Raw genomic sequence first — 12,271 nt, 5'->3', positions numbered from 1 at the left:
CTTTCAGTGCTTTCAAGGCTTGCCATCCCAAGATAAAGACCTTCTACTTTGCTGCGGAAAATGTAGATGACATGTCCCGGTGAGTATCCGAGGTTTTGATAGTCGTGCTGCAAACTCCTCCAGTGCTGCATTTCAAACCGTCTATTGTCCAAGAGCTGAACTGCCTTATTAAACCTCCCACTCTCTTCAAAACTGGGTAGTTTTGCAACGTAATTGGTCAAAGAGAGAAATATAAGCTTTCAAAAAAAAAAAAAAACGAAAAAAACATTACAAAATCATTAACGTTATGCGTCATCAGTGTTATTCTCCCCCACAGGTGGCTGAGTCGACTCAGTATGGCTGTTGCAGGCTACTCTGAGCAGGAGAAAATGCGCCAGGAACAAGGTGAGATTAGTCACAGAGCCTTTTCACGAAGCTGTAAAAAAAAAGATGCCAGCTAGGGGTCAAAAGCTGCTAAATGGCACAGTGGGACATCGGGTTGTGATGATCTGAACCTCCTTCGAGAATCATAGATGAAGTCTGTGTTCTTTAAACTTTATTCACATCGTTCAGTACCAAGTGATGTTGTCTTCGCACGTAAAGACGTCAAAGACTTTAAATTAACTCGCTGGTGCTGTTGCAAAATGTTCTCTGCTACGTGGATATCACATCTAGTAAAGCTGTGCACTCCAGGGATATGTCTAGTTTGGTTGTTATGGTAACTTAGTGACCCCCCAAGTTGTCAGTTTCTTCTGCAGGTTTCCCTAACAGTGTCACGGTTCCAGCTGGTTTAAAATGCTGAAGTATAGCTCTGATTAGGGATGTAATAAGATAAACATTTAGTATGATGGCTATTGTTTTAAAAAACTATAAGCCTTACCGTGGTTTTACAAGAGTGGGTCAGATATGTTTGCTACAAAGTATTATTGCATGTGGAGGGTATTGTTTCTGCACCATAAATGTTGTCAAGACTAAGGGTTAGCATGCTATCGTAATTATTTTTAATAATATTATGTTTATTAATTGTTTATTTTACATGATTTCACACAGATGCTTTTATCAGAACACTGACTGTGTTTCTGTTTTTATATTTTGGCTTAAGTATGAGACTTTGTGTATACAAACAAAGCTTAAGTTTTAAATATAAATCAGTAATATAGATAATATCCCAATGATTAATAATGCAATACTATAAAAGGATAAACATATAGAGTTGTAGAATGTTTATACTGTTGTTTTAAGATAGTGTATGATTCAATTGAAATTAAGCATGCCTAACACAAGAGAGATTAGTTCAGAAGACAGCATGTTTACTGCAGCGAATTAATGTGCAATTGAGTGATTAATGACAGCCAAAGTGTACAACATTAAGATTTTCTGTAGTGTTTTTACAAGCTGTGATTAATTAAATTAACAGTCATACACAAATTAGGTCTGCGACCTGTGTTGTGCTTTTACGAGTGGAGATGATGCTCCAAGCAATTTTAATTAGGTTATCCCAGAGCCAGAGGGAACAAAGGGCCCTGGGGTATCACTAGGCCACTGCCATGCTTCATTGTAGGCAGCAGGATCTTTTCAGTGTTTATGTCACTCTTCCTCCTCCGTACATGCTCCCGATCCAACTAATTAGCATTCGCTGCTAAGCAGCTAGTGACAGCCAGAGGCCGAGTAAAACTCGCGTACTTCACTTCCGCATGGAGTGAGGACTCCAACATGTTCGAAAAGCCTTCTGTGCACAGTTATGAAGTCCAAAATGCGGCTATATTTAACTCTTGAGGTTCTCTGTGGGTTGAAATATCCCAGCTTTACTTTCAGTGCCTCTGCTTGTATCTGGGGAAAACTGACAAACTGTATTTGATGGAGAATCTGGAGTTTTATAAAGTGTGCTAATCAAATATTTAAATGGCTTTTTCAGTTTTGGAACAACACCAACCAAGGGAAATTTGATCATAGCAACTAAAAACATTGGTAATTGTTTTCTGCCTTTAAAAAGAAAAAAAGAGCAAACCTTTCCCTAAATTCTGAAGATTAACACACGTTGAGTGGACGGCTGTCATGTCTTTCTTATTCTGAAGAAGAAATTAAATTAGCTTCTGTGTCAGAAAAAAACGAGGTAAAAAAATGAATCCACTCAATAAAAATAATTAAATATAATGTTGAACCCCTCTGTTTGGTTTTCTAATTGTACAACCAATTTGGGGAACACTCTAGCTTTTGTACCTAAAGTAAAATATTTATATCATTACACTTGTAGAAGAGCTGCCTTAGTTTTGCTTTAGTATAGTAACTTTTATGTTTTATACTTTTGGAAAAAGTCCAGAGTTCTTTACAGGTAAATTAAGACTGAAATAAGATGCACAATATATTGGCATTTAGAACGATATCAGCAGATGTTCTTTTGCATATTGTTATCGATCCCATAAGTAAAATTTGCTCTAGATTAACGACCAATGTTTTTTCCTTCTTGTTGCCATTTGGGTGGCTTTGGAGAGGGAGGGCAGTGGGCTGGCTATGCGGTATTTGCTGTGGCATGTAATATAATTGCAGAGCAAGATTATGAAGTGTTAAACTGAAGCAAAGACACTTTCCCTACACTGTCAACACATTGAATATACTTAATATATAAATGTTTACTGAAATATAAATAATATCAGTAAACATTGGCCATAACAGCAAGATTGAAATCCTATCTTGATTCCTAGTTTATCAAATTCATTCCTTGCAACAAGGTCCTTAGGCTTGAAATCAGATATTTCAAGTGTAAGGAAAAATAATTATTCACAGTGTGTTTACTTTTATCAAATAGTTTATTAAGCCATTTACAGGATTTTTCCCACTTATCACAAGCCTATCTGAAATATCTGATAGGCTTGATATGGCCCATCATAAATTCTTCAGTACTAACTATGACACTAGTTAAATAAATGTGTGCATAGTTTAAAAATAAACTGATAGGAACATAAAGATGGACTTATCTGATTTAATTAACATCAACGTTCTCTGCTTTTCTGAGTTAATTTGGGAAAATAAGATCACATTTATACGTTTCAGTTAAGACATTTTTGATTTCTTGGCCAGCAGCTGGCGCATTAGGTTTTTCCTTCCAGCAGAGTATTTTTTCTCCAAACCGAGGCAGGCTGGATATTTTTGTTATTCATATAGCTTAATGTTCTTTGGCTTCTAACAAACTGACAGGAAGTAATGCAACTAACCCTTCTGCTATTTGGAGGTGCCTACGTACAAACCCTGCCAAGGTGGGTGTGTGAGAACAATTTTATCTTTGGAGAGGGTTTTTTTTTTCATTATAGCCAAGTTTTGTTTTTTTTATTAGCTCCATAACACCTCCAGAAGATTTCACAGGAAGTTCTCACACCTTATATCTGTCCATCTTAATATTCAACTTCAACCCGATACAGCCAGAGCACTTTTTCACGACTACGGCTTTCTGGTGTATGAATATCTTGCGTAGCTTTCCTTGAATTTTATTGATATAAATGTGTGATTTATTGCAGATTACTGGAGCGAGAGTGATCACGAGGACATGGAGATGCCCCCCGGACCCAAACGGGACAGTCCACCGCCCCCTTATGACACCTATCCCAGAGCAGCCTCAGTGAGTTTTCACACAGTTAGCCTAAAAGATGCAGCAGGTATCATTTTGCGGCCCTGTTTTCTAGCTATAGCTGTCTGCTTTTATGTAGGTAAGTCCCTACCTGGAGCCAAAGCATAGCCACCTCTCCTCTTCGGACACATTCCAGTCCCGTTCCTCACACGAGGAGTTCCACTCGGAGCCTCAGGAAAGCAGCAGCAACAACAGCGTCTCCCCAGGGCAGAAGGCGAGCGGCCACCGAAACTCGTGGCAGGACCAGATGGAAGGCAAATCCAGGATGCACTACCTGCAGACGTATCCCGTGGAAGAATCCATGCAGTCTGAGGACAGGGATCAGCTGGCCATGGAGTACCGCAGGCAGTCCACTCTGCCTGCACAGCGCAGCCTGCTGCAAGAGCAGTACAGGGCGCTGCCGCTGCCCCTCAGGGCAAGCATAGATTCTGACGCAGGAGGAAAACCTCGCAGCTTTACGCTTCCAAGAGACAGCGGGCTCCATGCTATCCTGGCGGCCACTGCTGCATCGGACCAGAGAGAGACCCAGCACTACCAGCTGGACCGGGCCAGAGACACAGGTCAGACTCAGAGAGCCTAAACAATACATTTTACATACATATATACTGCTGAGGAAGCTGCTTCTTTGTTGCATCTGCTACACTTTGATCAATTTTCTTATCTTCCTCTTATTTTTCACGAGATTTCTTAATTAAACCGTTTCACAAAATCTGCTGAAAGCTGTTGTTCTTGACAAAAAGAAAAGAGAAAAGTTAGTTCTACTTGGGACTGATTGCTTGAAGAGAACAGGCAATTTAAAGATGACTGAACAGTTAATATAGACTTTTGTTTTACTCAAATTAGTCTCAGAAAAGATATTCAGAGTAGAAAGATGTGTCTTTAGAAACTACATAAAAGAGTGCAAAACATACAGCTCTGTAATGCACACATAATTTATTTTTTGTGTGCTTTACCTTTAACGTGGAAACATCTGGGGTTTATTATTTTTGCTCAGTAAACAACCAAAGTCACAACTGATGACACTGGGGCAGAAATTCAGTTTCTGTCACAGGGGTGTGAAACTCAGTTTCATTTTGGACCATATCAAAATAATGAATGTCCCCAAAAGGCTGGTTGTGGCAAGATGTAATAATAAAACTACCCATTAGCAAACCGGTGAAATATTAATAAATAGCTGTATCTGCATTTAATGAGAATTTCTTGACATTTAACATCTTTTCACATTGGTATAATTTGACAGTATCCATCCATTTTCTTACACCCTTGTCCCTAGTGGGTCGGGAGGTAGGGTACAACCTGGACAGGTCGCCAGTCTTTCACAGAGACAGACGGGACAAACAACCATGCACACACACTCACACCTAGGGAGAATTTAGAGAGACCAATTAACCTGGCAGTCATGTTTTTGGACTGTGGGAGGAAGCCGGAGTACCTGGAGAGAACCCACGCATGCACAGGGAGAACATGCAAATTCCATGCAGAAAGACTCCGGGCCGGGAATCGAACCCAGGACCTTCTTGCTGCAAGGCAACAGCTCTACCAACTGCGCCACTGTGCAGTTTTACTAATTTGATAGTATACAGAAAAAACAGCATAGCCTTGATTGCTATAATAATATTTAAGCATATAATTGCCAATTTGAAGGTTATTTTTATGTGACCCTCTGCAGTCTATAGGGTCACATAAAAAGTTATGGCGACCCTGATTTGGCCCCCGAGCCTTAAGTTTGAAACATGTACTCCAGCAGGACAGCAAGCCTAAACACACAGACAGAGCTACAGGGTTGTCAGCCACCGCAAAGTACGACTTTTATAAGTCCCTGCTCCAGAACAATTAAACAATTGTTTGACAGATCAATTAAAATGGCTAAATTAACTCTGCAGTCTGTCATCAAGTTTTGCAGGAACCAGCTAGTGGCCCATACATTTGGTGTGAGTGTATTTTACAAAAAAAACATCTAAAACATGCAGGACAGTGGCTCTTGAGGACTGACTTTGGACACCATCTGGTTCGATCAAAGCATATCCCTATGGTAGAATGGCCCATTTAAAGTCCAGGCCTAAATTTACCTAAGCTAAGGCATGACAAAACCACCTACATAATTTAATAAGACGAACTACTGTCCTTTCATTCTGTGTACACAAAAGAACAAACGTGTTGCAGTTTTCATCAAACACCAGCACCACCTTGTGACGTAATCAGAATAAATCGTGTGCGATTTCAGCGAAGAAATGTTGGAGTCATTGTTGATTCCTGAACAATATGGCTTAAAAAAAAGGGTTTGTAGTCCTTCAGTAGAACCAGCTTCATCTACAAAACTGGAGATAAATTACTCAAGTCTTCGCTGAAATCGCTCACAACTTCCTTCGCTTCTGTATGCTCACCCTAGATCAGGGGTTTCAAACTCCAGTCCTCGAGGACCGCAGTCCTGCAACTTTTAGATGTGCTGCACCACACCTGAATAGAATAATTAGGTCATTAGCAAGGCTGGGAGAACTGATCTACACAAGGAGGAGGTAATTAAGCCATTTCATTCCAGCGTTTTTGTACCTGTGGCACATCTAAAAACCCTAATGCTGCCCTAGATGCTTCTGGTTTGATTTACCCTGATTACGTCACAAGATGCCGGTAGCGCTTGACCCAGTTACCACAGACAAAAACATTGACACTACATTTATATTATTCTCTGAGAAATATTTATTATTAAAAGCTTTCACAGAATGAGCACATTCTGTGAAAGCACAGTAGTTCATCTTTTTAAATCACATAAGTGGTTTTATTGTGTCAGTGCCACTTAAAATAACACAGAACTGACAGACAATCCAAAGATTTATATTTATAGCATATTTGATCCCTGTGGTATCATTGCATTGGTTCTAGGGAGCAAAAAGCATCGACGTCGACGTCAGGGAACTACACAATAGATGTTGATGAAAATGTCTTCTCATTTTAACAGCAATGAAGTCTTTCATCTGGATTGGAGCACACAACTGCCCCTATTTGTCATCAGGGATGTTTTTAAATCCCAAATATTCAGTCAGAGCCAGCAAATGTCAAAGGTTTAATGCTCACTGTTGTTTCTTTACAGGGTTAGATTGGAAGTCGGCCTATTTGTCATACCCCCCTAAACCCTGAGGGCGTTTGTGTGTGGAAGATCAAATTCTGTTTCCTGTTTGATACTGATTGATTTCGGCTCTTCTTTTTCTGACTCTTTCTCCCCTCTATTATTTTGATTTCTCTCATGCTCAATCCAGATGCCACTGTAGCCTCTCGGCTCTGTTTGCACAGAAAAGCACAGAGTAATCCTTTCAGTCAATATTAATATTTTATTTTGGACAAAATAAAGAAACACCCCAGAGGGAGCCTGTCTTCATTTATCTTTTGCATTTCCCACGAAGATAAGAGGAGCACTAAACAGGTGTAAAAGTGATATGCATTTCAAAGCCCAGGCAGCCCCAAGATGCTACTTTCCAAATACAAAACAGGCATTTCACAGGATAGACCTTAATGTAGTGTGCCTCTCCTACCAGAAGGGGGTGCTGTATGTTAATAGAAGGTAAATAAACTTCTCCCGTTTATTTCTACCCCTAGCCATGGCCTATCACACATTATGTGTTCCCTTTTCACACATAAAAAGCAAATACAACTTAACATGTGTTTAAATTGTGTTTCAACAAATAAGTGTACTTATTACTTAGTAAAAGCACTATTTCTACATATTTTTAATGAATTAAATGTAAAAATGAGCTATTTCAGAAATTACTTAAGCCAAATTGGCACACAATGGAACAAAGGTTGTCTACAAACAGGTAAAAGTAGCAATACTTTATATTACTGAAGTAAAAGTAAAATGTATGGTGTTGTAAAAATTCTTCTACAAGTTTTTCTTCCAAATGTTACTCAAATAACAGAGTAAATGTAACTAGATACTATCCAACTCTGCAAATAAATATTACTAAAACATGGTTGCTCTGGTTTATAGCAAAATAAATATTGGATTTTTGTTCCATCATTTACGTTGCATCTGCTCAGCCATCCAACTTTAAATGCTAGCTCACACAGAGCATCCACATAATGGTGCATAATTATTAAGTTGAAGGAAAATCTGAATAGATTACAAACCCCTTTGCAGAACAACTGGATTTATACTGACTTTAAATTACAAACAGTTGGACTCAGATTACTAATAAAGTGACTTCTGAAGGCATTGGGTTCCATTGAATTTTATTTATGGGATCAGAGTAATGCCACACTTAGATTTTTATTTCTAAGAATTATTTTTAAAAAACTTGCTTAATTTTCTTTTCACTTTGTAACTACGCACCAGTTTGTTCTAGTCTATGAAATCAAATTTCTAATAAAACACATATACGGAGATTCATACAGGTGTGTGAACTCATTGCCCCGCAGATTTCAGATTTTATTGAGATGTAAACATTCTGCTTTTATTTGCTGATCTGTTTACTGAGGTCGTGGACGCGACTGTCGAATGCAGACGGACTCACTGGTGGATTTGTACCGGGCCCTGGAGCAGACCAGTCTGTCCACCTCCGCTGACCACAGATCAGCCGGTCGCCTCGAGTACAAACGCTCCTTTGTCCGCAGAGTTAACGACCCCCTCCTAAACGACAAGCTCCACCGCCTGCGGATTCTTCACAGCTCACTGAAGGTATAGAAACAACTTCCAAGAACCAATTTGTTTCCATCTGTGCCTCGTTTTGCTGATCAGTAATCAGTACTTTTGTTTTCTGGCAGAATGTTCCTCTTCAAGACACAAACCTGTCGCTGGGGTTTTTAGATTAGCCCCGCTGAGCGTCACCCCCCACAGCTTGGCTTCTGCTTGTGCCTCACATTTGGAGTCAAAGGCACCAAAACGCATCTTTTACCTCCTCAGCCATCCATCCATCCATCTATCCATCCTTTTATTTATTTCTGCTGCTTCTCTCAAAAGCAGAAACAAAAACTACTGATGTCACTTTTTGCCTCATCTCATTCTCAAGCAGGGTAGGGATCCAAACAAAGATTGGATTAATAAAGTAACTGAAAGCACTTTGTGTCCATTTCAAAGATTCATCTGAAAGCTTTTAAAAATCATCCCTTTCATGCATGGCAGCCTCCCCCGCTCTTCTGTTGAATTGTTTTTATACCTTTACGCTGGAGTCGTGTACAGCTGCTCTTTAAAAAGCATCTTTTTGGTTGTACCCCACTTTTCATTGTGCATGTACATTCGATCCATGGGTATGTTTGTTTTGTGACTGTACAGGGTGTTAAACATATTAACATATGTTGTATATTTAATATTACATTCCTACAACAGTGACCACACCACGTTTCTTTTTTTTTTTTGGCTACCTATTTAATCTGTACATCAAGTGCTGTGCCTCAGTGATAGTGAATGTACATTGTACCTTTTTAAAAAGAGAGAAAAGAGAAGATTTAGAGAGAAAGCTATTTCCTCAGAGCAGAGGCATAAAAATGTAACGCCTGGCAATAATGAACTAATGTATATTACAATGGAGCGATAAGAATAGTTGTCTATTTTTGTATGCATGCTGTCTACCTGATTGTTTGTACGGCAGTTTTGTAATTCTAAGTGCATTTGGTTCAGAGGATACTGGTGTTATCGCTCCCACCCTTCCACCCACATCTCATGCACACACCAGCACAGCGTGTTTTCTGTACTTATTATAGAAATTTGATTTTTTTTTTTTTCTCTTAATGTTAACCATAAAAAAAATTGTATTTAGTAAGTGTTTAATGGAGAAGCATGCTCTGTGAGACTAAAGTACATTACCATGCCATTTGAAGCTGACTCATATTGCACACCTGTGCCATATTGTAGCTACATATTTTTTTTTCTATTGATTAAAATATGGTACAGGCATAAACAAGGCTTGTTGTTTTATCTCATTCAGGTCAAAGAGAAACTGACAAAAGTCATGTTGTTTAACAGATGCAGAATAAAATATTAATTAATAACCTAGAATGAGAAAAATACACAGTATTATAAAAATACATTTTATTCTTAGTATCCCAATATTGACCCTTAAATTTCAAATAAATGATTATATTATAGTTAGTTATCACAGTTAGGCCAGCACAATATTGACAAACCTTGCAATTGCAGTAATATTGGTAAATATTGTGACGATAACATTAGCCTGTTTTCTTCTTTCCTCTTTTTCTAATCTGAGCTTCCTACTCTGTGACCTTTATCATTTTCGATAATGTCAGGACTCTTAAGGGAACACATTTTCTAACTTGGAGGACAGAAAATCTAATTTTAAGACTGAATAAACTTGAAACAGACTTTAGTTTTGAGAGAGATAGTCAGATTTCTCTGGAAAATAAAGTACCCTGTAGTTTTTAATTATATCAGACTTTGCTAATTAGTAAAGCATTTTTTTTAACAGGTTGTAGATGGTTCTGTGATAATAATATCTATAAAAAGTCAAAAGGAGCAGGGCAGAAACTAAAATATCACTTCAAGCATGGAAAAAATTCAACTTTATTGTTAAATAAACCCAGAAAATATTTTGCAAACTTAAACATAAGCATTGTGTTATTTTGATACAAGCTTCGTGAGATAAAATCACAAAATCCTTGTTCTATGTAGAGCTCAAAGCAGCAAAAATTGTGAATAGGATGTACAAATTTGGCTAAATATCAGAGGGGATAGTGTGTTTTTAAAAGCATTTGTGCATCTACTGAAATAAAACTAAACTGTGGATAAACATTTAAAAACCTGCAAGATTAACAGGACTCAAAGATAAACAAACAACATTATTTAACATGAATTCAGACTGCTGTAAATGTACAGTAAGTCCGACAATAAAGCCACATTTTGAGGACTTCTGAACACCATGCTGGATGCATATTTAATGAACCCAAATCTAAAATATCTTGACTACGTCACTTGCACTTGGTGAAAAGCTTGATGAGTCGGACTCTTATTATCTGTGTGCCCAAGCCGTATATTAGTGCATTTAGGAGCGGTGGGAATATCAAAAAGTACAGTGACAAAAACAGCTTAGTGTGATAAGACATGTGCCTGTTGTCGAGACGACCTTGTGCCAGCTCAAAAAAGCACCCAGTGGCGTAGTTGATTACAGCCAGTAGATGGGGAACGCACGTACGGAGGGCCTTGAATTTGGATTTGCCGAACGACATTATGCAAATCTTCAGGATGTGTCCGTATGAGTAAAAGATCATGATCAGCTGAGGAGCCGTGTATAGAGCTGCAGACAGCAGACCGATGGTGTTAACTATAAATGTATTTGTGCATGCAAGCTGCACAAGCAAGTAGTTGAGGCAGTAAAGCTTCTCTATGGTCCGGCCACAATATGGCAGCTGAAGAGTAAAAACAAAAACCACGCTCAGTGCCAGCAGGGGGTAAAGCCACATAAAAACAGTCAGCTTCACTATCCTCTGAGACATGATCACCTGGTAGGACAGTGGATGACAAATGGCTAGGTATCTGTCGTAGCTCATCACCGCGAGAATAGTGAATTCGGTGATGGCATATGTGTGTATAACAAAGACCTGCGTCTGGCAAAAAGAAATAGAAACCTCGTGTGTGTGAGAGAGAATGTTGATCAGCGTCGCCGGCAGCAAGGCGGTGCTTCCTACCAGCTCATTCACGGCCAAATTACACAAAAGCACATACATTGGCTGACGCAGGGATTTTTCACAATAAACCACCCTGATCAGCAAGACATTCTCGGTGATGATGGTGAGGTATACGATGAAGAAAATGCAGAAATACATGGATTTGAGCTCTTCCATTCCATAGTAAGCAGACAGATAAATCGATGTAACAAGAGAGAAATTCATGTTGAAACAACTTTATCTGAGTTGGTGACCTAAATGTGTTTACATGAATGGGTCTGAATGGCATTTAAGTGCACTGAGCAGTAAAACCGCAGCTTTATATTTGTTCTGCTGTGAGATAGAGTCACATCCTCTTCACCTGTGCACCAATAACTTCCCAGCACGTAAGCACTAGTTTTGTTCCTCCGAGACCAAAACATAAAACATTACATCATCTTTGTACAAGTAATTTATTCTTTTATCGAACTGGCTACCCTAAACTGAGACTCAATAATTATCTACACGTTATACATGAGCTACAATTAATGCATCAAAATGACAAATTTGTTATTTTTGTGAAGCATGCTGGTATTGTTTTTAAAACAAGAGTTGTATAAAAATCAAAGCAATGATGACAAAAGAAAGAAGAAGAATCTATTTTTTATTTGACTATTTAAATATAATAAAATTATACATTTTTGTGTGAAATCAAGACCAATTTATTTATAGACGTTTTACACACCTTTGCCTGGAGTGCCACACAATTTGACTGATTTAAATTTTGGGTTTTGCTTTCATTTGGTGATAGATTAAGGTGCTGTTCCCTGTATGCTCTACCAGCCCTTTCTCCTGTTTCCTCAGTTCAACTTTGGGTTCTTCCTTCCCTCACAGCTGCACCCAGTTTCTAATCAGCCACCTGCTCATTGTTTTGTAATCAATTCTCCTTATCTTAAAAGCTAAGGTTGTTAACTTTTGGTCTGACCATTCTGTTATTACCATAATTCTGGCTCCTTCTGAGGTCTTCTTGTGGATTATTATTTTGGAACCCTTGGTGGACATTAGTTTTTGTTATTTCTTAAG

General features: G+C 38.6%; 2 protein-coding genes across 5 annotated transcripts in view; one reads left to right on the top strand and one right to left on the bottom strand.

Moving 5' to 3' along the window:
- Nucleotides 1-9,485, top strand: part of LOC114153558 (connector enhancer of kinase suppressor of ras 2-like) — a 40,405-nt gene extending 30,920 nt beyond the window's left edge. For all 4 annotated transcript variants that reach the window (XM_028032179.1, XM_028032177.1, XM_028032180.1 and 1 more), the window contains exons 17-22: nt 8-79; nt 317-384; nt 3,492-3,592; nt 3,681-4,161; nt 8,071-8,270; nt 8,357-9,485. In XM_028032179.1, the coding sequence (XP_027887980.1) occupies nt 8-79; nt 317-384; nt 3,492-3,592; nt 3,681-4,161; nt 8,071-8,270; nt 8,357-8,404 (970 nt within the window). In that variant the 3' untranslated portion in view covers nt 8,405-9,485. The remainder of the gene's footprint in view (nt 1-7; nt 80-316; nt 385-3,491; nt 3,593-3,680; nt 4,162-8,070; nt 8,271-8,356) is intronic.
- LOC114153559 (olfactory receptor 52D1-like) lies at nt 8,936-11,774 on the bottom strand. The gene has a single exon (XM_028032181.1). It carries the CDS (start codon nt 11,432-11,434, stop codon nt 10,514-10,516), a length of 921 nt encoding a protein of 306 aa, XP_027887982.1. The 5' UTR covers nt 11,435-11,774; the 3' UTR covers nt 8,936-10,513.
- Nucleotides 11,775-12,271: the final 497 nt, after the last annotated feature.

Source organism: Xiphophorus couchianus, chromosome 11, assembly GCF_001444195.1.
Source record: "Xiphophorus couchianus chromosome 11, X_couchianus-1.0, whole genome shotgun sequence".
NCBI lineage: Eukaryota > Metazoa > Chordata > Actinopteri > Cyprinodontiformes > Poeciliidae > Xiphophorus > Xiphophorus couchianus.
This window is presented reverse-complemented; position numbering and strand designations above follow the sequence as displayed.